This window comes from Falco cherrug, chromosome 4, assembly GCF_023634085.1.
Source record: "Falco cherrug isolate bFalChe1 chromosome 4, bFalChe1.pri, whole genome shotgun sequence".
Lineage (NCBI taxonomy): Eukaryota > Metazoa > Chordata > Aves > Falconiformes > Falconidae > Falco > Falco cherrug.
In genome coordinates, this window is record NC_073700.1 from 92998779 (window position 1) to 93025239 (window position 26461).

Consider the following 26461-nt stretch of genomic DNA (forward strand, 5'->3'; position numbering starts at 1 on the left):
TCCTAAACCTGAGTCATTTGAACTAAAATTTGGCCTAGTTGTTTTGTGAACATGAATAGCAATAAAGACAGCAGAGCAACAAAAACAGCAATCCTGTTGGTTTGTTCACAAACAGAAAAAAATAATTAGGCACAGTTATAAATGTTCAGCATCTTCAGATAATGTGCCTAGGCTCAAAAGGGAAATGTTTGTCCTCCAGACTGACACAAACTGATGAAATATCAGGACTAGTAACAATGCTGAGAGGGGGAGAGATTAAGATAGGGAGTTCAAAAGTGAGCATGTGGCAACTTAATCTGTGGAGGGGCTACCCCCTTGCCTTTAGAGAAAAAAAAAATTGAAGATACTTTAATGAAACTTACATTTCCATCTCCAATTTTTCTTCAGCAAGTTTTGTGTTTCATGATGTTAATGTTTGCAAAACAAGTTTTCCATAAAGCAGAGGAATAAACAGGTAATACCTCCCACACCAATAAAAATCTTGTTTATTATTAGATAAAACTGTGACCCAATTACACTAGTACAGCTCAGGAAAAACTTTCCTGATTTCACAGCTGCAAGGAAGTAACATCTCTGTCATCTTAAAGGTATTTAAGGGGAATTTGTATCGACTGATAATTACAAGTATGTTCTCCATAAATTTTAACTTAAATTTCATCTAACCGTTACAATGGGATGTAAGCTTGCTTTGTTTCTAAGACCTACAGGGATTTATATAATGCAGCTTGGGGAGATACACAGTTATAGCAGACTGGTCTGCTCAGCTTTTAACTTTTTGCACAGCAGGTCTCTTGGAAAAACACGTATACACCTGTCGCTTTAAGAAGCCCTACTTTTCCCTAAACAGTGAACACAAACAATAAACTGCACTCTTCAAACAGCTACACCAACCAGTCCTAAAATTCCTAATCTCTCCTTGCATCTTTCCCTGCCCCAGCAATTTTGCTTTTTGTGTTTGAGAGGCAACAAGAACAGTTACATACGTCTTTACACAAACTGAGAAATGGCAAAAGGTTACAGAATTTGGAAACACTGGCTAAGTAAACAAAGAAATATTGGAAACAACCCTTGGGAGCCTTGGCTTCATGTTCTGGGCTCATCGTAAGGAAATACAGCTAGCAAGTCGGCAACCTGCAATCCTGAAGCCCAAGCTTTCCTGAGATAAGGTTCAAAAACAAAAGTTCTGTAAAAAGTCTCAGTGAGCTCATGCCAAAAGTCAGCAAAAGGATTTAGAGCAGCTGTGTATCAAGGCAAGTTTCTTGGGCAGAAGAAAATACAGACAGCAGAATGGAAAACCAACCCAGACAAAAGATGCAGGGTATCTATACATTTTAAAGGTATATATTGGCAAAAGGCAGTTGTCAAAAGCAGTCTCTTACCTGCACTTACTGCTGCTGCAAAGCCAGAGAGGAAAGAAGAGAGACAATGAAGGAAATAAGAGAGATTAAATCAGGCTCACCAATTGTAAAGCTATAGCCATCGATGCTGAAAGTAGCACTCCGGCATTTTTTAAATCCTTCCTTTCTGCTGCTTGGTTCTGTCATGATCCTGCCAGCTTGTACTTTCAGCAGCAGCCTCGCTCTCCCGCCGTGGAAGCAGAGTGCTCGAGCTCTCTCTTAGCTGCCCCCGAATATCTGCCTGTGACAGCACGCACATCCAACCTCACACATCTCCCGGCGCGGGGAGTCAAACCGAGGAGGCATGCACCCAGCAGCTTTCTCCTCCCCCAAACACTCTCGCTGGCATGTTTGCAACGTGCCTACTCAGAGTTTAACAACTGGTTAGAGGCTCCAGTATCTAAACCAGCAGTCAATTAGTGCAAGACTACCGAGGCAATAAGCCAGCTGTATCTGTCAGATCTCTGTGTAGGAGTCAGCACACAATTGAAAAAAAAAGACGAAGGGTTAGATTTTGCTGTATCTACCCACTGACGCTCCTTATATTCCCTACTATGCTGCAGCCCCTGCTTCTGTAGCTCCCCTTGCTCATGGGGATTTCTGACTTGCAGCAAATTGTGCTCGGCTTTAAGCCCTTCAAATACAAGCAGCATGCTTTTATCATTCAAGATATAATGAATCAACCCAAGATTACAGTACGCCATCAATCACCTCCTCCTTATACTAACGGCAAGTCCCTGGAAACACAACCGGCAGCAGAACGCAGGAGATTATCAGTGAGTAAGAATGTAAGTGACTGTGGGAAAACAACAAAAGTAATTTCACAGTAATGATGATAAACTGAGCAAAATGTACATGCACACACACACAAAACAGTCTCCTGAGCTCCTCCTCCTCCTCCTGGCAGTTCATCAGATGGTTTGTAAACTCCTTTCTGCAGTTTTTACCCAATGATGTTTAAAAATGTGATTCAGAGTGCTCACAGCAATATGCTGGAAAAGGCAGGCAAATCACCCCTATCCTATGAACGGACAAAATTTGGAGTCAAGGCTGGCAAAGTTTGCAAAGAAGAGTAGCAGCAAGCCAAAGTTTTATAGATGGGTATCCAAGAAAACACGTCAATGTCTTATTGATCCCAGTTCACATAAATCTGTGCAATCCTTTTCTTTTTGCTGTAATGTGTGTTAATATAGAAACACGCTACTGAAGTGCTCCAGTTTCTCTGGTACCCAAGCATAAAAGTAAATTCCAGGTAAATTCATCAGGTTTTGCATTGTTCTGGGTAGAAACCACACGGAAACACTGAGTTTCAGGAAAACTGCCATCAAAATAACAGCTGAGACAGTTTGCTGAAAGCTTGCCCGATGCACACCAAAAAGTTTACAAAATATCAGCAAACCTGGTCTGTGTTTGAGGTATAAACCTCAACCCTACCTTGGTTTCTCAACAAAAGCTTACATCAGACAGAGGTGCTGCACTTTTTAAATCCTCTTTCTTCAAAGGACGGTAGAGAGTCAGTACTGAACCCCTGTAGTCAATTTAAATTCCACTTAATTCTAGCTCAGTGAAGAGCCTCAGCCAAACAGAGCTTTTTTGTTAACAACTTTAAAAAATCATTTGGATGCTCAATAATACAAGGCAAGTTCATTAAGAAAATGCTGTTAGCAGAGAGGGGGTTTGCTGTGTTTTTTGTTTTTTGTTTTATTCTTTACAGGACAGAGGACCTGGTCTTCCTGGTTTCTTGGCCTTTCAAGACTGAAACATGAAATAATAGTAACTACTTAGCTGTAACGTTCCCATTACTTGCACCCACAATTATTTTTTACCTCAGAAAGGTAAGCACAGCTCAGGAATTTAGATGAGTTGCTGCTATAAGGGCAGCCACTGCAATGAAGAATTCTCAAGCAGTTTACTAGACTCCACGTAGCTGCCTCTCCTAAACAGTATAGAAAAGCAGCCTGAGTATAAAGTGTTTCTAAGGAATCATTTTCTCTGTCACTGGTTATATAGGTCACATAAGCACAATGCTCTTCCTGAGAAAGCAAAAGCATAGAGAATTAACTCGCACTGTCTAGAAAGCACAAAGTTAAACGTTATCTAAAGGAAAGGTAAATACTGGAACTGTCAGGGTTTGGGTTGTTTTTGTTAAATTTATTTGAGGACACCATTTTTTTCCTTAAGCCACATAGCATTGATTCATGAAGAATAATTGTGGTAAGATACCAGTGACAATCATGACGTTCCAGAAGAAACTTTCTTCCAAAAAAAGACAGGCAGACGCAGTCTCAGTTGCTCCCTGGCTTGGACAATGTACCCATGCAGGAAGCAGGAGAATTGTGTTAGCATTTCTCTTCTCAGGAGAATATCCAGATCACCAGGCTCGTTTCTGATCTCCTTCACTCAGGCTTCAGCCACTTTGTACAGATGGCCAGAGAGAAAATGACTGGGCTGTTCAGCAGCTGTGCAAACCTGAGTTACCTCACAATGATACCTTGTTCAAGCCCCAACTACTACTAATTCAAATAACTGCAATAACTTCATAACCTTACTGAGGTCAAAGGGAATGATTCTCCCAGGAAGAGTAAAGACAAGTCACTCAGCAGGGCAAAGTGATCAAAGAAGGCTAGAAGCTGGATCTCCTGCATCCCTGGAGAGGGCCTTAAACTGGCTGTTTGCAGGGGATGCTCTCCCCCTCAAAACTGCAAAGGTACTGCCCCAGGGTGAAAAGGGAAAAGTTTTGACTTGCTAGTTTTCCAGGAAGGAAGCAATTTCTTCCCAGGTCTAGTAAAAATTTAATCCAGCTGCTCAAAGAATTACTAAATCCTATCAGTAACTTGATACCTGATCCTATCTGATTCTTTGCATTTTCCTGTTCAGCTCTTGGCTAGATTTCAGATCTGCCATTTACATTCTGCTTTCTCAAACAATCCCAACAGATTCACTCCGGGTACAGTACATTTTCTACCTTCCACTGCCAGGCAGTACCAATATAGATTGTTATGCCGTTCTTGTGGCTGCAGTTCAGTGCCGTGTAGAGCAATCCATGTATGTCATTTGTAAACCACCTGGGGATCCTTCGAGGTGAAGAGCACAGTGTGAATTGAAAATATTTATTATTATCGCTGTAAACAGACTAGGGTATCCATGGGAACATTTAATTTGTCAACACATAAACCAGCAGCTACTTTAATATTTTCCCTTTACTTCTCAATGTGTAGGAGAATTTGTGTGTTTTCAGGAAGTCTGTTTTAACCAAAGACATATCAAATTAAACCAAATATCCATCCAATCTGCCATCCTCCAAAATACATACTAGAGAAAGCTGGGAAAAACCAGCCACCTATAACGAATAGATACGCAACACTATCCCTGGGAAGTCTGTTTCTGCCTTGCACTATAAGAAGGCATATTATTTAAGTAAATTTGTCTCAACAAGACTGAAAGATTTTTAACTGCAGTTAACAGCCAAATGCTTTCCCAAGCATAAACTTTGAAAAATCAATTGCACGGAGAAATACTACTGGGTCAGCTCAAAGGCATGACTTGTTATTTCAGTCCTATATCCTCTGGCTCTTGTAGTGTGAGAAAGGGAAAAGAAAAGCGTTCAGTAAAATCCTAGCCTGCTGGAAGTCAAGGACAAAACTACCACTCACTTCAGCAGGACTGGAGCTCTATCCTCCTGGTTTTCCATGCTTGTACTCCTGTTGACTCAGTGTCTAACAGAATCAAGTTTCACAGGAGCAGTGATGAATTTAGACCTCGGGCATCCATATGCTTTTGTAGTACCTCTCACTGAAGTTAGCAGAATTAGGATCTCTGACTTTTTATCTTTTCAGAAATGTCTCAGGTATCCTAAATCAACTGACAACTTGACTTTGAATATTAAGAGAAAAACCATGCAGCCCTACCAGGTCAGACCAAAGGTCCATTGAACCCAATGTCCCATATCCAGCTCTGTATCATACCCGCATCATTGCCCAAAAGTAGATGCTAAAAAAATTATAAAGATGATAAAAATGATCAAGAACAAGGCAGATTGGGTTGATACTAGACATCCAACCACCAGAAGCTCAAGTTCCTCCTGAGCCAGCTGTATGCTCATAAACAGCCAAAATGTTTCCGTTCGGTCAGCTTAAACCTTCAGCACCCTCAGCACCTTTGGCAGGGAGGTCCACAGCTTAACCAAACATTGCATGAACACTTCTTGCTTTTGTTCAGTTTGAACCTTTCTCCTTTCTAGCTTTGCGGCCACTCTTTAACCTAATACTCACTTTGATAACAATATTGATTCTGAAGCATTCTGGTTATGAATCCAAAGGAGAGGAGCAGTAATGTGGGTTGCAGAGGGGTCCCCAGCATGCACGATTTCAAGATTTCTGGTGGTAGGGAACCCCTGAGACTGTGGGTTCCAGAGAGAGCGGACCACAGAAGCCCCAGGCAGGTCCTGCCTTTGAGACTGTTGTTTGAAATACCTTATTTCCACAGATTTCAACTGAGTCAATTTTACAAGCAGATCTTTTTCAGAGCAGTTTTAGAGGGCTCTCTCATCACTGGTGTCAGTGTTAGCTCAAAACATTTAACATTCCAAAGAAGAGCTCAGCACTTTTCAGGGCTGAGCACAACGCACCAAGAATTGACAAACCTCTTAAGAAAATGTCTTCCAGCTCTAGAGAAGAAATTAACCTGAAATCCCCTAAGGTGCTTGGTGTATTTCTCACAAGCAACAATGCAGTAATGTACTGCAGGTTGTTTATGGAGAGATGGCATTCTTCCCTGAAAGCTTCTTTGTTTTACTGTTTCCTAGAAGTATTCCATCTGCGTGTTATGTCGATTTTATCAGACATTGTCACTGTCAGAAATATCCACTACATTTAAGTTATTTTTAGGTGTGACAGCCAGAAGGCAATATGACTTTTTAATGCTCAGCTGTTCTGATGCTTTCTGCTTGCTTCAAGCTTTTCCATATTCTCCCTTACCAAACACTGACAAAAGGAACAGTCTTCAACATGCTGGAGTATTGTCTTGGTTTATGCTATTTTATATTTCCCAGTATACAGTCATTTTTTGTTATTTAAAGTGACTTCACACCGTGGGTGAAAATCCAAATGCATCCAGTAAGTTCCGGGCACAGGAAAGAGGAAAAAAAAACCCTGTAATATTATTTTGAGCTTGGATTTAACCATTTCAGGCAGCTTTGTGACTCAGAGAAAATGCATTGTTCCCTTCAGGAGCACAGAAGGAATCTATACCATCTAATTTTAGGCACCTAGCTGTGGGAACCCTGAAGCTACCCCTGCAGCAAGCAGGCAACCCCAAAGGTGAGTCAGAGCTCCTAAAATCCGAATCACTCTCTGAAAAAGCTCTTTCTCTTCTTAGAGGACCAAGAGAACCTAAGGTATCTAAACTCTGGAAGAGGTAGCTTGCTGAGGAGACTGAAGTTGAGCAACAGCATCCTTGGCAACATCTTATGCTTTCTTCAGACAGTGGAGACTGCCTGCGGACAGTAACATGGTAAATCCTCTTCCAACTACAGGCAACCCACTAGCAACAGCAAGGGCTTTCTTTTGTGATGTGTACAGGAAAAATGTAATATTAACAAACTACCATATCACATAGCTTTCCAGTGCCACTTGTAATTAAGCAAAACTTGGTGACAAAGGAGCACGTGGTCTGGACATTTGCAAAGTTAAATGATGGAAAAGAGGCTGTAGCAGAAAAGGAAAATGTGAAGGCTTTGAAAGACCCCTGTAAATACACTGACCCCCATGTGTTTCCTTCACACACTAACTTGTAGTCCCTAGCACCACGAAAGCCAAGAGCATCCTTGCCTCTGGGTATAGTTCCCCTTTTGACATGAGGTTTTCCCACTAGTTTGCTAGTGTTTTTTTTAAACAAATAATAGAATTTCAATAGCAAAACATTTTTAATGCTCTAATTCCACTCTTGTCTAAACAGTGCTGCTGATCAGATTTCATTTGTCTTGGTTTAAATTTGATTTTTTTGGTCTAATTTTGCACACTACTGAAGTCTGATTCTCCAGTGTAATGGGATTCTCTGTATTACAGCAGCCACTCTTGAAAGCAATTCAACCAAAATCAGAACCAATAAAAATTACACCATTGCACAACAAAATAAAACTTGGGGTAACAGTGCTAAAAGCAAGTCGCAAAAGAATTAACACTATGTTATTTTGCCATATACCTGTGATGACAACAGACTTCTCTTCCAACAGCATTTGTGGGACTTCCCGCAATTAAAGCAATACTGAAAGATTTTCCTTTCCATCTTGCCAGAGGGCGATTTCTGATCATTGTGGTATTTGCCCCATAATTTACTTTGTTGGTGGATTTGCCTTCATTCCTTCCACTACCTCTCTTGAAAAGTCACCACACAGTGGAACAGATGGAACAGCAGCAACCAGTTAATGCATGCATCCGAATTGTTGCAGCCCATTTGATTCCCTGGCAGGCATTATTCTCCCTGATGATTTGGGCTGTGGCCAGTCAAATAATGAAAGCCATTATTTTGTTTTCCAAGTCACTCATTATACCACTAGTCGGTTTTCCCCTGCTTGGGTTTCCCTCTTCTTCTCTCCTCCCTCTTCTGCAAAGTTAGTTCTAAAGATACCCTGTGCGCTAAAGGAATCCATGGATGTGCTTTATCTACGATATGAAAATCTTGAGGGCATGCTACAGTAGACAGAGCAAGGAAGTAGATCTTTTGATGGTGCAACTTTGCCAGATTCAGCAGAGCCACCCTAGCTCCTAAGATCAAGATCTGCTCCTTCCCCTCCAGCCTGGAGGGGAAATTGGGCTGCATTGCTTGAACAGTTTCTTATCAGCCAGTGTCCTGAATGCCAGCCTCCTCATATCAGTATGTGGCTTTTAATGTACTGTTGTTCACATGGTAACAGCAGATTAACTACATACCCTCCCAAAGGAGTTGAGAGCATTGCCTTTCCCTGTTTCTATATATGTTACGTATATGCTTTATGCTTGCTTTTACCGTTGCATATGTTACTTCTGGCTAGATTTTACATGTTATCTTTCCCAGACCACAACATGAATTAAAGTATTCAAGTTATGAGGAGAGCTGCATTCTTCAAATTACCTTAAAAAAGTTTAAAAGTACCCAGGTAAAAATGAGAGCCAAACACCCTACATGTGCTCCAAAGCACTCCCTCCCCGAGCCAGCTGCTCCTTCTTCAGTCATATCAACACAAGTAAAACAGGCAACAACTCCAAATTCTCTTAGCGTGTATCCAAAAACAGACCGCCTGCTGCTGCCACACAGTTCCTAGACACAAGCATTTCTGGCCAGATCAAAGAGTCCTTGATGCTAAATGAATGTAGCCTATACCCTATTTGCAGAACTAGCTGTTCTCCTTGTTGATACAGATACACTTGAATAAAAGGGAATTAAGCCTCAGAAAGGGTGGTTTGAAATGTACACACAACACGCACCCCCACAAATCATGTGCGTACACACCCAAACACCTTTTCATACCGCTGCAATACACTGGTGATTGTTCTACTCTGTCTCTTGAGAGAAGGGCAGCACAAAGTTGCCTTGTCGCCCGAAGAATTAAATCAGCAAATACTACTCTGGAAGGGAACATAGGAGGAGAAGGGGTTTCCACATTATCTGCTTCAGGCATATAACAGCAAGTGCCAAATTTAAGTGCACAGTCACTCTGGGTTCCCTCTACAGTTAATGGCAGGATGGAGGCCATGCCACAAGAAATGAGCAGCAAGTACCAGACCAGCCACCACTACGTACATAGCAGATTTACTTATATTTCAAAACTAACCAATTCTATTGCTTTGATCAAACTGCTGAATGGTTAAAAACTAGGTTCCCATAAATGAATACTTTAATCATCAGCATACACAAGCTAATGAAGAGAAGAAGCTTCCTTTGAATTATATAGAATGTAAGTTAATATTTTAATTGTTAATCAAAAGTCAGAGATTAAACAAGCATATTTTTCATGGTTAGAATTCCATTGTTGTCCAAGTCTATAATGCTTATGAGATTTCCATTTACCTTACTGCTTTAATCTGTTTTTTTAGAATTATATGAAAAATGAATGTACAGAGAATTGCCAGCTAGAATTTACATATATATATATATATGTAAAAATCCACATCTTCCTAAAAAGTCTGAAGCACAGCAGCAAAACTACTTCAGATATGCCACATATAATTTTATGTACAAGAGATCCAGCACATGGTATTATTCCATTTGGCTGACATCTGCCTTTTACCTACTAACCTACTATGGACTACATCTCTGTGCTGCATCTGGCAGCATTCATCCCGAGACCTTGAGCTGTTAGCAAACTACCTTTGCAGAAAGTGGGAAGCCTAGAGAGTAATGAATTTCATTTAAATCCCAGCCATTTGAAAAGCAGGCCTTCAGCCTAAGCTAATCAGACAGACACAGTACTTTTATAATTACGAAAGCAGCATAGGTACCTCCAGAGACGGGGTCATTCTACACCAAGTTTTAGTTTGAATACAGAATGAGCCTAGCTGACTACTTTAGGTGTTTGCTTAAAAATTGGGTCTGTGGCCACAGAAGAGCTGAATCTTGCCCTGAATCATTAAGTACTAGGAGAGATCAAAGTAATTTAGTCACTTGCAGTTTGGAAATAGCAAGCACCACTCTGCTGGCTCCTTCAGGATTGCTGCCCCGGTGACGAGCTAGGAGTTTGGAATAACCCATGCCCGCCCACATACCAAGGACTCTCCCATGCAGCTTGCCCATCCAAAGTCTGGCAATGTCAAGCAAAGTGAACAGCTTCCCCCATCAACCTACTTCCTACAGGCATCTTGTCCCCAGCCCACTCAGAAGGACCATGACCAGACCAGGCATTGCCTGAACACCACCTAAACTACCAAATACTTTCAATGATGCAAATTGTTCTCCAAGTTAGGGCATACGAGGCAGAAAAACTAGAAGAGGTTCCCAGTTGTCAACTCTACCATGTAGATACCAAGGTGTGGCTGAACAGAACTGCTACCCATGAGATTGTCACTACAACACGCATCGCAGAGTTTACCCACATGCAACCAAGTCATCAGATAACCTGCACACAAGCCTCATCCTGATAACCAGAACAACTTCAGAACGAGAGACAAGGGGAATCAGACTAGTGGATGGGCAAAGGAATAAACAACCTGGGCTGCAAAGGGAGCAGTGCACCAGAAGCGCTGTTCCTTCATTGTACCTACACACACCCAAACGTGCAGTGGTATTACTAGAGTTTGGGGCAGGGGAGCAAGGACGTAGGTAGATTAAAAAAAATAATGAAGTAATTGATTTGGTTTCATTCTGCACATGAACATAGTAAGGCAGTCTGGGTCCTTCACACAACCCCACCACAGCTCATTCTTTAATAAAATGATGCTTTACCACTTTTCTGCCCACAAGATCCATTTCAGTGCTAAGAGAACTGAAGCCCAGACCACGCAATTGCACAGTAACATGAGAACTGGTAAGGCTCATCAGATCCACAACCTCACAATCACAGGCAGCAAAAATAAAGAGATGTAGTTGATGAGACTTTTGCCTCTCTAGCTACACACCCAAGGACACTAGACAACCTCATACCCCAAATTAAGCTACAGGTCTTCAGTGTGCAACGTGCCAGAGAAGAGCAGTGACAGAGATCACGGGCAGGACAGCCTAGGCAGCAGAAACACTTTAGGTCCCTGCACCAGTAGGAGCTTTGAAAGGTGAAAATTTTCAGAAGATTCAAGCAAGCAGGCCCCTCTCCACATATCAAAGGATGACAAAGAAATGAGCAGGCAAGCAAGTAAACAGGCACAGCAATGGTCCTCACTAACCTCACCCAAGGGAAAAAAAGTCTTCCTGACCCCCCAACCCTGCGTATGGGTTTAATACAGAGCACAGAGCAGCAGGGAGATTTTTCCATTGTCATTAGGAAACTGCTATTTTAGTTTAATCGTACCTATGTTTACAGCAAGTATCCACAAACTTGTGTCTTAGGAAAAGCAGAATTCATAGTAACTAAGTACACATTTCAGAGAGGTAATACATGAGGCAATCAGCCTTGGTGATAAGCTAGTGAGAGATTTTTATGTTCTTACGCTGATATAAGTACTTGGCACATATTGTGGCTGATTAGAAGACAGCCTTGCGAGCAATCTCTTTCCGTAGTCCCTGCCCGATAACAGAACACCCACACCAAGCGCTCACCCGGAGCCAGCAGGCTACAAGAAGTGATGCAGGAAGAAATTTGTTTCCTTCAGATTCACGCCGCCTTTGCACACCTTCGCCAAAGCAGGCGGTTTGGGCCAAGAAAAAAGACGTTCATAACCTCTCCCTTTGAAAGGGCATATTTATTCTGTATTTATTTTTTCATTACACACCTGCAGTCCTTTTAAAAGGACAACGTCCCACAGGCCACTAGGTCTAGCAAAGGAGGGATGACTTTAAACATTCAACTGTGAATCATTAATGTTCAGACGTGAATACAACGTTTTATTTGACTTTCATGGGCATTTTCTAATGCCATTTTTAAGAATGGTGTCCAGCTGCATCCTTACCTACATCAGTTTTCCATTCACATTGTAGCTTTGGAGTGTCTTCCCTATATAAAAGCTCCTGAAGGACAACACACTCAGGCCTGCGCAGAGTCCCCTCAGAGAAGGTCCCAGAAACGCAGTGGGCAGAGGCTTGTCCATGAAGCCAGGCTCCTGCTGGCCTCCCGCTCAGAGCACCCTCAGCCTGAGCTCCCTGGCGCCTGGCTGCAGACTTCACCACACCTCGGGGCTGGGGTGCCAGTGCTGAGCCACTTCTAGCAGCTCTCAGCTAAGAGAGAGAATAGTTAACATCGCTTGTTAACTATTTGGGGGGTTTTTTTGGGGGGTGGGGTGTATATTTGTTAACATATTGATAACGCCTCTAACAGGGCCAAAACTTAGTAATCGGATGATGAATGCATTTTCCATCTATCATCACAAAATCCAGCAAGGGACTGGCTCCCAAAGCTCACGAGGGGATGGAAGCCAGAGCATCAGAACCCTGGGGGCACTAAAAGGTCTTCATGGCCCTGAGCAGCCTCACCTGGCACCTTCCTCTACCCCTTCTGCCCAGGACCCCAGCCTGAGCTTCACTGTAGGCAGCCCAGCTCTGGTCCTACCTCTTGAATGAGCCTCAGACCTACTCTCAAAGTAGCTCATCTCCTGAATGGACACCTTGTGTGGAGATTCCAGCTCGTCTCAAGCCCTGCCTGCCAGATGAACCTGGGGACCGCTGCTGCAGCCTGCCCTCCAGCTGCACTACCTGCTGCCCCCAGCCAGACCCTGGCACAGACCCCTCTCCTCACTCAGTACCAGCCCCTGGCTCTCCCCACCTGGTTCAGACCCCAGCAGGACAGCAGGTCATGGGTGAGCACACAGCCTGTGCCAGGGTCTCCCATACATAGCTCCTGCTTCACCTGCCCTTCAGGAACAGCCAACCCTCACTGGTCCCTGGCACAGAAACAGAGTCTTGTGCAAGCATGTGCACTATAAAGACAATAAATGTGAGAGTGCTCGAGATCTTTCAAGGTAGGAGGAAAAGGAAGCAGTGCTAGACTCCTTTTTAATTGTCCATCATACAGACGCAGTACATCAACTTCCCTCCCAGTTCAAATTACTCTAGTAATGCCACAGCTCCACTTTCCTTTCACAGCCATTACATCAGCCATGCCATCAGATGTGTCAGCAGAAAGGCCATGGCCTGAGCTACCACAGGACATAGGACTGCAGAGAGGGTCAACCCACCTCAGCTTTTCCCATGATCTTTGCTCCTCTCCTTGCAAGAGACTAAAAAATTGTGCAGGCAGAGAGATAAAAATCCAAAACACTTTGTAAAACTCAGACAAGCTTTTGCAATTGTCAAAGAATGAACTTGTTGCCTTATTTTTCATGTGTGAAAATTCTAGGTCCATTATTTAGGGAAACAGTAACAAACGAATAAAGAAACAATTTCATAAAAGTAAACAAACAATTCAAAGACAGAAGTAAGAAATACACAAACCCCACAGATCCCAGCAGCATAAATTTTGAACTTTCTTCGGACCCAAGCACACACAAAAGTGTATGTAACGATAAGAGAATTCTGCTAATGGATTAACCAGTGTTAAGATAGAAAACTTGGGTTTATTCCATTTTTCTCATGCATTTGCAAAAGTTTTGGGACATGCTAAAATACTTTTTTAGTCACAAAAATATGCTTTTGGAAAAAGAAACACTGAATCTAATTACAAATTGTTATATATGAAGTAGTAGTATGTGTTAAGTAAATACTTCAACCTTCTCCTAGATAAGAAACATGTTCCAGCCTTGACTTCAGGACAGGTTTTTTATCAGAAATGTGACTAATCTGAGCTGGAAGACCACAAACTCCTAAAATATGCATTTTGAATATTAGGCAAAAAAATGTTCTAACTGATTTACTTGAAAGAAAATGTTTAAGAAATACTAAAATACTGAAAGTTAGTGGAATCAAGTCTTGTGTTTCTGTATCTGTACCTTAAATGTAGCTTGACAAATCTTTGCAGCGACTCATGAAAAACATCTTCATTTAAGAGAGATCCTGGTCTCCCTTCGATGCTTTTCATGATAAGTAATTATTCTATATGCTTTACTGTACAACCCTGTTCGAAGTAGAAAGTAAAATCTCCCAAAGAGCAGTGTATTTCCTTCAACTAGTCATAAATATGACAGAATACAATTAGCAGTATTTTCCCTAATCAAGGCTCTTAATAAAACTGCTTTCTAGCCCAGTGCACCTGAATGCTTTGCCACAAGCAGTAAATTCACATCTCTTGAGTTTCTCTCCAACGCCTTCCTGTTGGGCTAGATGGACTCCCTGCTTCAGGTGACATGATGAAGGAGAGCCTGTGGGACATGGCTTCTGGTGACAAGTGCCTCCCAACAGCATCATCTTAAGCTCTGGGCCTTGCTAAGCAAGGTGGCCCTGGGACAGCTCCTCTCTCCTCCCTCACGACGCCAGGCACCAGATGTAACTGGCCAAGGGATCACAGATCCTGCTTCCTCCTGATGCATGAGACCACAAGAGTACAGCAAGGCTGAGGTGCTGGGCTGCAGGCACAGGAGGGATAGTCCCTCCCTGCAAGAAACGTGATGCAGGAAATTTGATAGGTTTGTAGTTTGTCATGACATCAAGAGTGGATGGCTAATGGTAAAGTCATTTTCCTTACAGTTTAAGCAGTAGTGATTACCCCTCAATTGTTCTGGATTTACTCCATTTTCTTCCCAAGTCTTTGAACAAGATCTGAGCTGAAAAGTCACAGTTCCTTCTTATGTCACCCAGCAACTCCTCAGGGCAAAGGAGTATGGGGTAGAGCGAGTTGACCAAGTTAGTTATCTGACAAGTGTCGCAATAGAGTTGCTCTTATTTCACCCAGCTTGCAGAACTGGGGGAACACTCACAGGGTTCTGAATTTTAGGGGTATTTCCCATTATGCAACGAGGAGCAGACAGCACTCGCTTGCCACAGATTCATAGCAGTATGAGCATTTCCCATCACTAGTGCCTTGCCAGCCCGCACCTTCCACTCCCATCTCCTGAAGCACTCCTAGGTGGCCAAGTCAACTTGTTCAGCTCTGAGAGCTCTGAAACAGAATATTGAACAGTTGTTACTGCAATGAGGAGTCAAAATTTAAGAGTAAGGTGTTTAAGGAACAGAACCAGCAACAACAGGCACAACAGTGTGCATCTGCTGTGAAAGGCTTGTGTTTGGCACCTCAGATGCAACAGGCTCCAGGCAGAATGCAACACCCAAACCACTTCTTAGACCATCAGACATACAGATGTCTGACCTGGGCCAGACTTAAAAATAAGCTTACGCTGTCAGGACACATTTTCACGGCAGCACACAAGTGCAAAACTAAAGGAAAGGGAAAGAGGGACCTTTTGAGCCACTCCATGCAGATGCATGTACACAGATGGACCACCCATACGAAATGACCAGGGCAGCAGAGAAAGGCCACCATCTCCAGGCCAAGGCAGGAGGCAGAGGTCAGGTTGGGAAAGGGTATTGTAGTGGGCAGGATATGTGGGCTGCTCTGACACATAGACTTCAATAGTAGAAAAGACAGGCAAAAAAAGGTTTGGAGAACATTGATGATCAAAGGGAAAAACCATGATGGCTTGGGGTGGGTGCCCACCAGTACCTTCACACAAGAGCTGGCTGAATTGACCAGGCGGTGGAAGCTGGCAGATGAATGTGAGGCAATGCCCGATCCAGGCCAGGCAGTACAGCCCCCTGCAATGATACAGTAGAGCTACTCAACCCCCCAAACCCGCAGTGTGTCACTGTTGGGCAGACACAGTGTTCAGGAAGAAAACACAGAGCCTTCAGATGACTTGCAAGAACTCCGGAGTTTGAAGTTAGAAGTTCAGTCAATGACCTTGTTTCAAGTCAGTTCACTGTCATAAATCAGTCCGTCCCATCTCTGTAGAGACCACCTGGGGAGTTTCTGACCTGCCCAGGGAATCAATCACTAATTACACTGGGGGACCACACAGGCACAGTCCTGACATCCAGCTACACCAGAGCTGTAGTTTTAGGAGATACTTGAATTTCACAATGATATCACAATTATAATGTAAAAGGCATCGATCTTGCCACACTAAGGATGCAACACTTCTTGCAGAATGGTGACTAGGAATAGAAGATGACACCCAATCAAACACTGGTAGGTAAGCGTTTGCCACATGCATTAATCATTGCACATACTCAAATTAAAGCATTGTTCTCTGCCAGTAGAAGACAACATATCCAGGACAAGAGTCCAAATAGACCTCATCGGTCCATTACCTACAAACAGGAATTGGGGCAAATGTCAGATCTTTAGTAAAAGCATAAAGACACTTCCTATCAAAAATGTTTCCACAGAGATGAAAGCTTGTCAAAGGTTCAGTAGTGTTTTCTCCTGGTGTGAGAACCTGATAGTAAGGGTCTGCTAAGGAAAGCATAGTAAAAAAATAATTTTAGGAAGGAAATGGTGGTTTCACATAGATTGAGGCTCCCAAAGCTCACAGCAAATACAGAGGGTTAATCAGATATAAAATGGTTATAAAACACCACACGAGGCATGGGATGAAAACTTCTCCATCATCCTAATGACTCGGTGCTTTTTTCTGCAGCAACTGGATTTTTTTTTTTTCCTTATGTGGCAATGGCCACTTAACCTCAATGGTGGTGGATTGACACTGAAATATCAGATGAAAAGCAGCCAGTTGGGGTATTAACTAGGCTGGTGTTTGCATACACAATAGTACTGGATTTTGATTTGAGCACTGCCATTAAGACTTCAAACCCTGCTGCAGCCCACTAAGCAGAGGTGTAACTGCAGGCTCAGCTTGATGCCAGACCCTAATATCAACAAGGAAATGGCATCAATGATCGAAAGAGATCAAACCATCAAAGAGGGAAACTGTAACTCATAGTCCAGATTTTTGAGATTCAGATGAATGTGATCTGAGGCTTGGCTGTGACCTTGGCTTGACTTTAGTCAGAAAACCTTCTTATAAACACAGCACAAGCCAAAGTCAGCAAGATAAATGAAAAAAAACTTATTGTGGAGTCAGAAATAGTCACTCAAGTACTCAAAAATAACAACAAGAAATGGTACAAAAACCCTCAGAGAAAAGGAGAGGGTCAGAAGATGGACACCTGGTAAGATCAGAGGTTAGCCTGCTCCAAGAGACAACCATGGGCAGCACCTCCCTGCCTTGCTGGTAACTGCCTGGCCGGCACAGACTTACCACATACCTGCACTGGGCTGCATTAACACTTAGTCCAGCAGCATGTTACTCCCAGCTGTCCACTCTGCAGCTTAGCCAGTACAGAAGATAATTGTCACATAATCAGAGACTCTGCATACTCCTGCTTTCCAGTGTCTACGCATGGTTAAAGATGCCCATTTAAAATTACCTGAAGAGCTGAGGCTCCTGCCCATGAAGTATTCCCACTCTCAGAGGTCTTTCCCACCTCTGTGCCAGGGCTTACCACTTCCTACCGTTGTACTTTGTCACAGTGGGGAAGTGACCTGTATTAAAAACAGCTGCTAGAAAATCTGGGGCAGAAGAGTAGTCAGGGCCATGTCCTTCATCTATTTTACCACTAGGTCTACCAGCGTATAGAATAAGGAGGCAAACCAACAGCAGGAGCAACTGGTTAGATGTCAGGAGGATGGTCACTTCCTCCATGGTCTATCAGATGTGACCACGGGAGTCTATCTCAAGAGATTATGAATCACCTGTCCTTGATCCTGCTCCCCCAGGCACCAGTGGAAGCAGCAGTGTGCTACATTGCAATCACACTTCAGCTTGTAAGCAGAAGCCTACAGCAACAGTAGACTTCCCTCTAGCACTTTCATTAATTTCTCCTTCAATCCCAAAGTTACCTTCTGCTGAAGGTGTTCTGAGTTCTAAAGCCAGCCAAATAATAACCTAGACAGTGTGATCACAGAATACTCGAGACTACAGCTTCAAAGCTTCGAATTCACTCACAGTTTGCTTTGCTGTTTCATCCACCAGAAGCACACAGTATTTTAAAGCTCACAAAGAAATGGTATTTATACTTCAGCTGCAGGCTGTAATGGTCTATACCCCCAAAAAAAATTAAGCAGGGGGAGGATGGCAGCACACAAGGGAGAGAAATAAGATTTCAGAACTGCTTCAGGGACTTTTGGGACCTACTCATCGAGATGGAACTCCTTTTGATAGATAATAGATTTGCAAGAAGTAATTATGGAGGTGTAAAGAGTGAAGCATGCAGTTCCCATTATTTTTTCCAGGACTTGAACACTTATCTGTTCTGCCTGTCATTGAACATCTACCCTAATATCTAACAGTTGGAGGGGTTTCTGTTCAGGAATTTATTTATTTATTTTTCTTTAAATAAGCGTGTCAGCTTCTCTACTCCCCAGAAAACTTCCAGTGCTTTTTGCAGCCTCCAAGCAATGAATACGCGCTTCAACTGCTTTATATAAGTAGTTCTAAGCTTTAAGCTTACATGCCAAGGTTTGTAAGCCAAAGGGCCCATAGCAGCATCTCTTTCCTCCTCCATAAGCTGCTCTCATTACAAAACAATGAACATCAAGCTCCACAAAACCTGTTATATAAGTTGTCTGAAAGTAAATACCCAATATTACTTTAACCCATGCAACCCTAAACAGGTTCTGATGTTCTAAACATTCATTGTCACTTTTAATTCGCATCTTCAGAGTTCAAGCACTTCACCGCTTCATTCCTCCACCATTCTTCAAACCCTCTCTCTAGAATCACTTGAACACATGGAAAATCTGTCTCACTGCAACCTGAGCTGGCCTGCCAGTCCCACAAATGTGTGGCATAACAAGAGAATCTGCAAGCACTTGCACAATGCAGATATTGTTAATGCATAATAGTCTTGGGAAACCACAACAAACAAATGAGAGAATGTTGAACAAAAGGTTAAAAGATATATTTTTTTTAACACAGAAGAGTCATTGGCATTTAATTTTACCTTCACGTACAGAGAAAGTATTATCTGACATTAAAACCTGAGTTACTCTATTTTTTTGTTCAACATGTTTTTCTACCCTGCAGCTGAAATGGAAAGGAAAGAATGTATTGCTCACCTTCCCTTACCACCTCAATTTCACAATTTCCTCCAGTTCCACTCAAAAGTCTGAATAATGAATTGACCCAACCCCAGCCCACGCTACCTCCCACCACTCTTCCAAAGATGGGTGTGTGTCCAGCTTTTATCACACTGAAATATGTCAAAGAAGTTTTTGAAAGAGAAGAGAAAGAGGGAGAGATGGGGGGAAAAAAAAGAGAAAAACTGAAAGATATGTCTTCTTAAAAGCTGACTATTGAAAGAAATACCATGGGCAAATATAATTGCTTCAATTAGTCTGTCCCCATCCTGAATGATACTTTTATTTTAAGATTTTGCAAAAGCTGCCTACATCTACAGCATGTTTGTGCTGGATTTTGCTGTGGAATAATCCTATGAGAAATATTTGTAGCTATTCACAACAGGGCAGGTGGCTGGGCTGTTTTGGCCACCCATGGAGTCCAGAGCTGGTCTGGCACACAGGAGGTGAGCAGGGCTGAAGGGAAGGCTGCTGAAACAATAGCAGTAAGCAAAAGTAGTAGCCAGGTTTTTTTTAAGGAACAAATTAAAATCTACTCCACACCCCCTTTTTCTCTTAAAAAGAAAGAGTATACTAATTTCAGAAGATGCTACTACAGTCATTTCTGAAAAATCACAGAATGGTTTGTGTTGAAAGGGACCTTAAAGTTCACCTCATTCCAACCCCCTGCCACAGGCAGGGACATCTTTCATGAGGATCAGGATGCTCCAAGCTACATCTAACATGACCTTGAACACTTCCAGGGATGGGGCATCTACAGTTTCTCTGGGCAACCTGTGCCAGTGCCTCACCACCCACATCATAAAAAATTTCTTCCTTATGTCCAATCTAAATCTATTCTCTTTCAGTTTAAAACCATTGCTCCCTGTCTTGTGACTACAGGCCTTGGTAAAACATCTCCCTCAGCCTTTCTTAAAAAGCCCCCTTTAAGTACTGAAAGGGCTGCAATAAGGTCTCCCTGGAGCCTTCTCGACACTGAACAACGCTGATTCTCCCAGCCTTTCTCCATAGGAGAGGTGTTCCAGCTCTCTGACCATTTTCATGACCTTCCTCTGGACGTGCTCCAACAGGTCTGTGTCTTGTGCTGGGGACCCCACAGCTGGATGCAGTATTCCAGGTGGGGTCTTACCAGTACAGAGGGGGAGAGTCACCTCCCTCGACCTGCTGGTCACACTTCTTTTTATGCAGCCAACATCTCTCAAGTGATCTTAGCTAAAACAGTATAAATACTGAGAAATATTTTAATATAGACATGAAGCTCTGGAGTTTTGCTTACCTGGAGTTAATCCATGCAAACTCTGGCTGAGGGGATAACAAGAGCTGACCTTAACTAGCCACAGGGATATCAAAACCGTATCTGCTTTCTCTCCACTGTGACATTTCATCAAAACAGTTACAACAGAGATTATTTCAAGGCAAAAGCAAGCTATAGTTTTGCACTGTCCTCTCGTGCTATACTAGTTCTGACTGGGCTTGAGTTAACTTTCCCCATTGCAGCCCACGTAGTGCTGTGCTTCATATTTGTAGCTAGAATGGTGTTGATAAACCTACCAATGCTTTGGGTACCACTAAGCAGTGCTCGCACAGCATCAAGCTGTCTTTCCAACACCCCCCCAAAATGCCAGTAGGCTGGGGGCGGGCAAGAGGTTGGCAGGGGACACAGCCAGGGCAGCTGACCTAAACTGAGCAAAGGGATACTCCAGACCAGACAACATTATGCTCAGCAATAAAAACTAAAAGACAGGAGGAGGATGGGGTAGGGCATTTGCTGTTAAAGAGTTGGTCCTTCAAAGCAACCACTACATGTAAGTGAGGTCCTACTTCCTACAATGTGGCTGGACATTGCCTGCTGGTGGCAGGTAGAGAATAAAATTGCAATATTTTTGGTTTGGTTTGGTTTTTGCACTTTGATTCTGCACACAGCCTTTGCTTCCTGCCCCACCCACCCCCCCCCCCCCCCCCGCTATCCTCCACCCCACCCCAGCATCCCTTTAACTTGCCTTTATCTCAAGCCACAAGGGGTTTTTTTCTTGTTTTCTCCCTGTTCTGTTGTGGGAGCGAGAGAGCAGCTGGGTGGGCATCTGGCAGCCAGCAAAGGTCAGCTCACTACTCATGCACAAAGTTGGGACCGACAAATCAAGGTTTCATGCAAGTTTTACTTGCTTGATTTTGCTATCCTCACATTCTTTTGACACAACTTATCACCTTTTTTTTAAGTGCAATTAAGCATAGAAACCTGCCTTGAGTGAATGTTTTATCATTCTGTTTTTCTATCTGTTGTGTTCTAATACAGAAGTTAAAGAAAAGATTTAAACAAGAACATCTTGTTTCCTCTTTTATTTATGTCACTTTATTCACACAGTAAGTGCAAGGCTTGCAAAGAGCGCTACAGATTTTAAAAGCCCCTTCTTCACAGCTATATATGTGAAATGTATGAAACTCATGCAGATTCCAGTTAAATTGTTCCTTACAACAAATGAATGAGAAACTGTAGACCATGACCCAGCAAAACTAGGCACACATTTACAGACCTTCAGTTCCATTACCTTGACAAAACTGAGACATCACACTCAAATTCAGTTCTGCAACACAATGCATATTGAAGTGCAGCGCCTAGTTTTAGGCAATTGACTTTCACAGCTACATCTATTAATCACAGAGGAGGAAAGAACTTCCTAGCAACAGCCTAAACAACTGAATTGCTATGATTTCTGAAACTGAAGAGATTATAAAATGAAAGATACTTCCAATCTCACAGAAAGCATTCACTTCACTGCTTCAAAGAAGAACGTTACTTTTCTTGTGATTTGGTGCACACTATAAATATGACAGTGAACATTATCTTTAATTGACAGATAAGAATATATACTGGTAGGAGTGTAGTATCTTGGAGTTGCTCAGGTTCATGATTTCCCTGAGAGAAAATAAGTCAGTCAATCAGAACATAACCACTTTCTCTTGCTCTTTATTCTTTGCTGTAGGTGATACAAGAACAAAGCAATGACTTCCTAAGTTAACCTTCCATGCATCTGTCATGCTGCAAATGCTGTCAGGTACAGACCACTCAGTAAGTCTCTCAACTGCACAGACACCTCTGTGATAGAAGGCACAGAAAGCCAAATTTAATCAAGATACCCTAGGGAAGAATGTAGTACATGGGTTGACAAATAACCCTGGGATGAGGACTACAGAGCTTTTATATGAGACTGTTGAACTGAGGAAAACAGTAGTGACCCTTCTGCCTTCAGTTCAGACTCATCATTCCCACCAGCACCTACTGCAGCAAGGGGACACAGAGCACACACACACTCAGCTCATTCACATTGTCCTACGAAGCCTGATAAAACAGCCTCAGTCAGGTTCCCTGCTGACCCCAAGTAAAGTTTTGCTGCAATGGCTCCAGCTAAGACCATGCAACAAATTTGGAACAGGGCACAGATAACCTGATTTTCAGTTTTTAAAAGCACTATTCTAGAAAGAGAAAAGAATAGCTATTGTTGTTGGGGGCCGGGGGGCAGGGTGGAGGAATGTGGCCGTTTCACTTGCTGCAGGGAGTAACAGGCAGTAATATGCTAGACCCTCATTGTCATTGTTTTGACCACTTCTAGGCCAGACATTCAGCCTTGGATACACTTCAGTCCAAACACTTTACATTTTCAAAGCTGGACTTAAGCCCTGATTCTTTGTCCAGGCTTCTCTGCATGGAACATGTATCCCAGCTATAAGCACTGCCAGTGTATCACCACCAAAGCTTTACCATCAGCCTGCGTAGATCCGCCAAGGCCACCACCTAAGCACAGGCCAATGCACAGCCTTTCTCACTGTTTGCATGCCAAAAATTTCTGAACTTTTATTTTGCTGATAGGGGAAGCTGTAGATGATCTTTTGCCATTATATAGAGTTTCTACATACAAGCTTGTTGAAACAGAACTGGCATTCATGAGACAACTTTATCAAGACATAAGGACAAGATGACTTCAAACTACAGAGTTCATGTCCTGCTGAATATCTAAGCATTGGTAAAGCCTGACCTGTGTTATAGCCAATGCATGCTTGAAAAAAGGCAATTATCCCATATGTAATATAGCAGCAACATCACGAGAAAGTCGCTCTCATAAGAGCCATCTGTCAAGATCCCACCTCCCACCAAAAAGGACAGAGAACAGGTAGTGACTTGTTTGATTTGGTGAATCTGCAAAGCAGGAATACCAGACACTGATGAAAGGCAGCAAAACTTCAGCAGCTGCCAGCAGTTTGGTGTCTTTTTATATAATGTATTCTCATTAACAGTGTTTTCTAGCGTCCTTCCCTCTGTCCTCCACAGTCATCTTAATCCCATGACACAGTTACTATTATAGAAGTATTATTTAGTCCTCAGTGTGCAAAACAGCAAGCACATTTGTGTGTATTATGGGAAACACAATGTTTATCTATTATTCACCTGGAGTGAGGCAGCTTGGGGTTTCTTCTGAGGCTGTCACCAGGTTCCATGCCTGCAAAGCCGTGCCCACTAATGCTTACCCACTCCACTAGTTAGCTGGGAAGATTTGGTTGCAGTTTTGGATAAAAGCTGTTGAAGAATTGATTGAAGGAACCCTACTTTCAGGATTTCAGGGTTCTCCAGCAGTTTTAGTCTGGAGGAAAGTCTTCACTGCAAAAGAATTTTATGGCAAAATTCATTGAGAGCTTTTCAGTTCATCAGAATGGGCATCACTTTGCATGACTATGATACAAACTCACAACTCTGTTTCCATGGATTTTTTTTCTGACTTCCTATACCATTACTGGCTAATATTTAATTTGCAAGTCAGGAACATCATATTATCATGAGAAAGGTAGAAGGTTACAGTTGGCAGCAAGTGGGAGCATGAATGATTTAGTTCTGAAATGCTCTTGTCAGATATTTAAGTTACGTTAAGACACTTTCCATTACAATATCTTTCTCTTACATTTAACAACATGATTTTCTAATGCAATACCAGAATAATAAAAGTAATTTTTATGAAATGCTGCCTCCCACAAATGGCATGCAAGTTTGGCTCCTCTATACAAAGATCTCTTACTGCCCGTTTCAGAACTTAAAGGCTTCCTTACACTGATACTGATGTCACTAGTCTCTGGAGAGGGAACAATTTGGGGAGTAGGAGGAAAGAAAGCCTACTTAAACAGATCTAGAAACATCATCCCCAGAACGTATTTGCTGTATTGTGTCTCTGCAGCCCAGCACATTTCAAAAACAAGGTAAGTTTTCTCTAAGAGTTACCCTCATATAGGTATAAATGCCAGGAGTAGAAGAAAAAGGTGATCTAAAAGTATCTTTAAGAGCTCCTCTATCACTGTATTAATTTTCAGTATAAAAGGCCAAATTCAGAAGCATCACTGAAGCTAGTAACTTTGTATGATCTCTTAACATCCAATTCAAACAATTGTTTATTTGCAAGCTTAATATTTTTAACTTTCCATACTATTAACCAGCCAGGCTCTCTGCTGAAGAGTACCTGAGTGCAAAGTCTGCCCATGGGCTTGTCCCATCCAGATATCCAACTTTGCTTGCTCCTTGCTTGCTCCAGCACACCAGTGCCTTGCCAGTCCTCATTCCCATTCCACTGGGAAGGCAGGATCACCTTGCCTCCTTTCATCCCAAGCTCCCTGATTTTGACTGTTTTCCACTGTGCCAGAAGCCCTGTTGGGTGCTGCCCTCTTCTGAGCCTCCTTCCCTCCTTCATCCTGCACACCCTCATCCTCACTTTCTTTCTGCTCAGGACAGAAGTCACTGGGGTACCAAAATCAGGGCTGTATGAGGAGGCTTTTCTCAGCCACTTTGCCCCACCTCTCCCCCCTTGCTTGTTCCCTCAGGGAAGATTACCAGGCTCCGAATTGCACCAGTTCAGCTGCTTTTGATAGGAAGGAAAGAAGAAAGGCAGGAAAAATCTCTGGTTTTATTTCAGACCATTCAAAGATCAGAGATCCCTAGCATCCAAATTTCAGATTTTCAGTAGCTTTCTACTCCCTGGTCCAAGTAAGTACCTACTGGTGAGAAATGCTAATGCCCAGTGATGTGCTTTCCCCATACCACATGCCCTCAGCAGAAAGTACCATCACCCACCATTCAAGTGCTGGTGCTACAAAGCAGCCACCAGTTCCGACCATTTTTACCTAGAGCAGCCAGTTTTCCCTCCCTGAGAAATCACCCCTTCATTGTAGCAGTACCAGACTAGCACCTCTTTGCAGCTGATCTTTAGCGTCTGGAAGAGGTGAGCAGCTTTTCCTAACAAGCAGGCAGCAGCAGTGGTGGCAAGGGGACCCGATAGGAAGGCAAGAAGGCAAAGCAACTGTGGTGCTGCTGAACAAGGCAGAGTGAGAAGGCAACATCACTCCTGCAACTTTTGCACATAGGTCTCTGGGATTGCTGTTCGGTTTTCACATCATTTTTGCTGGCATTGAGATGGGTGACGCTTCAGCAACAGGTATTTCCAGCAATCCATTTGCCTGTTAGAGGAGGGGAAAAAGCAAGTCTGATGCTTCTTGTTCTTGGCTTGTTTTCTAGATCACCAGCTTGATATATCAGGTAAATTTTACCATTTTGTTATTATCAAGCTAGTGGAAGTATTGATATATATATATATAAAAAAAATTAGATACACATATTTGTATAATCAGGCACACTCACACAAAGACTCTATTTCCTCTAATATTTTTCTTAGCTAAAGCTTTAGGTTTACCATTTTACATCAACGCAGCCTGAGTTGCATGTAAAGCATTCAAATTCAGAGGACATTGTTTTTCTTTACTTCCCTTTCTTCCAATAAGCTCTGATGTTTTAAAATAAGGGTTCTTGTTCTTCTTTTAAATATTTGTTTTTTATTAATTGTTAAGGACTTTTAAGCACTGAATAATAGCGTGTGGAGAAAATAGCACTAAAAACGCAGGGATGCTGAGCATAGGAGGTGCAATTTACTCCTGGAACCAAGCTTAGTTATTAATCAGTAATGAAAAACAGTGTAAAACCTAAAACATGGGAGGAAAATGGCTGCTTATCTAATGGCTGCTTCCACCAGGGAAGTAATTTTATCTTACACTATATCCACTGCTTTCCATAGCAGAAGCTATTGTTTTTTGCCAATTTCCTTTCCTGTCACCAGTCTCCATTTTTGGAGCTTCCCAGCCATGCACAATGGAAACAGCTCCACAGTCTGAAGATCCTACCCCGGGCCTGAATCTCCATCAGCGACAGCCAGCCTGGATAAAGGCTTGCAAAATAAGCTCCAAACCTTCAAAAAAAATAAGAGCCAGGCAAACGGAACCACTGGGATTTGAATCTCCTCTCTAAACCAGCCTTGGTATTTGGGGCACTGGTTTCTAGCTGTTGGCTGGC

General features: G+C 42.6%; 1 protein-coding gene across 3 annotated transcripts in view; it reads right to left on the minus strand.

The window, feature by feature from the left end:
- PDE1C (phosphodiesterase 1C) overlaps positions 1 to 26461 on the minus strand; it is a 370389-nt gene that overhangs the window by 309708 nt on the left and 34220 nt on the right. The window contains exon 1 of one of the 3 annotated variants that reach the window (XM_055708672.1): positions 1460 to 1774. The exons of 1 other annotated variant lie outside the window; for it this stretch is intronic. In XM_055708672.1, coding sequence (XP_055564647.1) covers positions 1460 to 1544 — 85 coding nt within the window. In that variant the 5' untranslated portion in view covers positions 1545 to 1774. Of the gene's footprint in view, positions 1 to 1459; positions 1775 to 26461 lie in introns of those variants that run through there. One more of the 3 variants, XM_005432084.3, reaches the window with a different exon arrangement.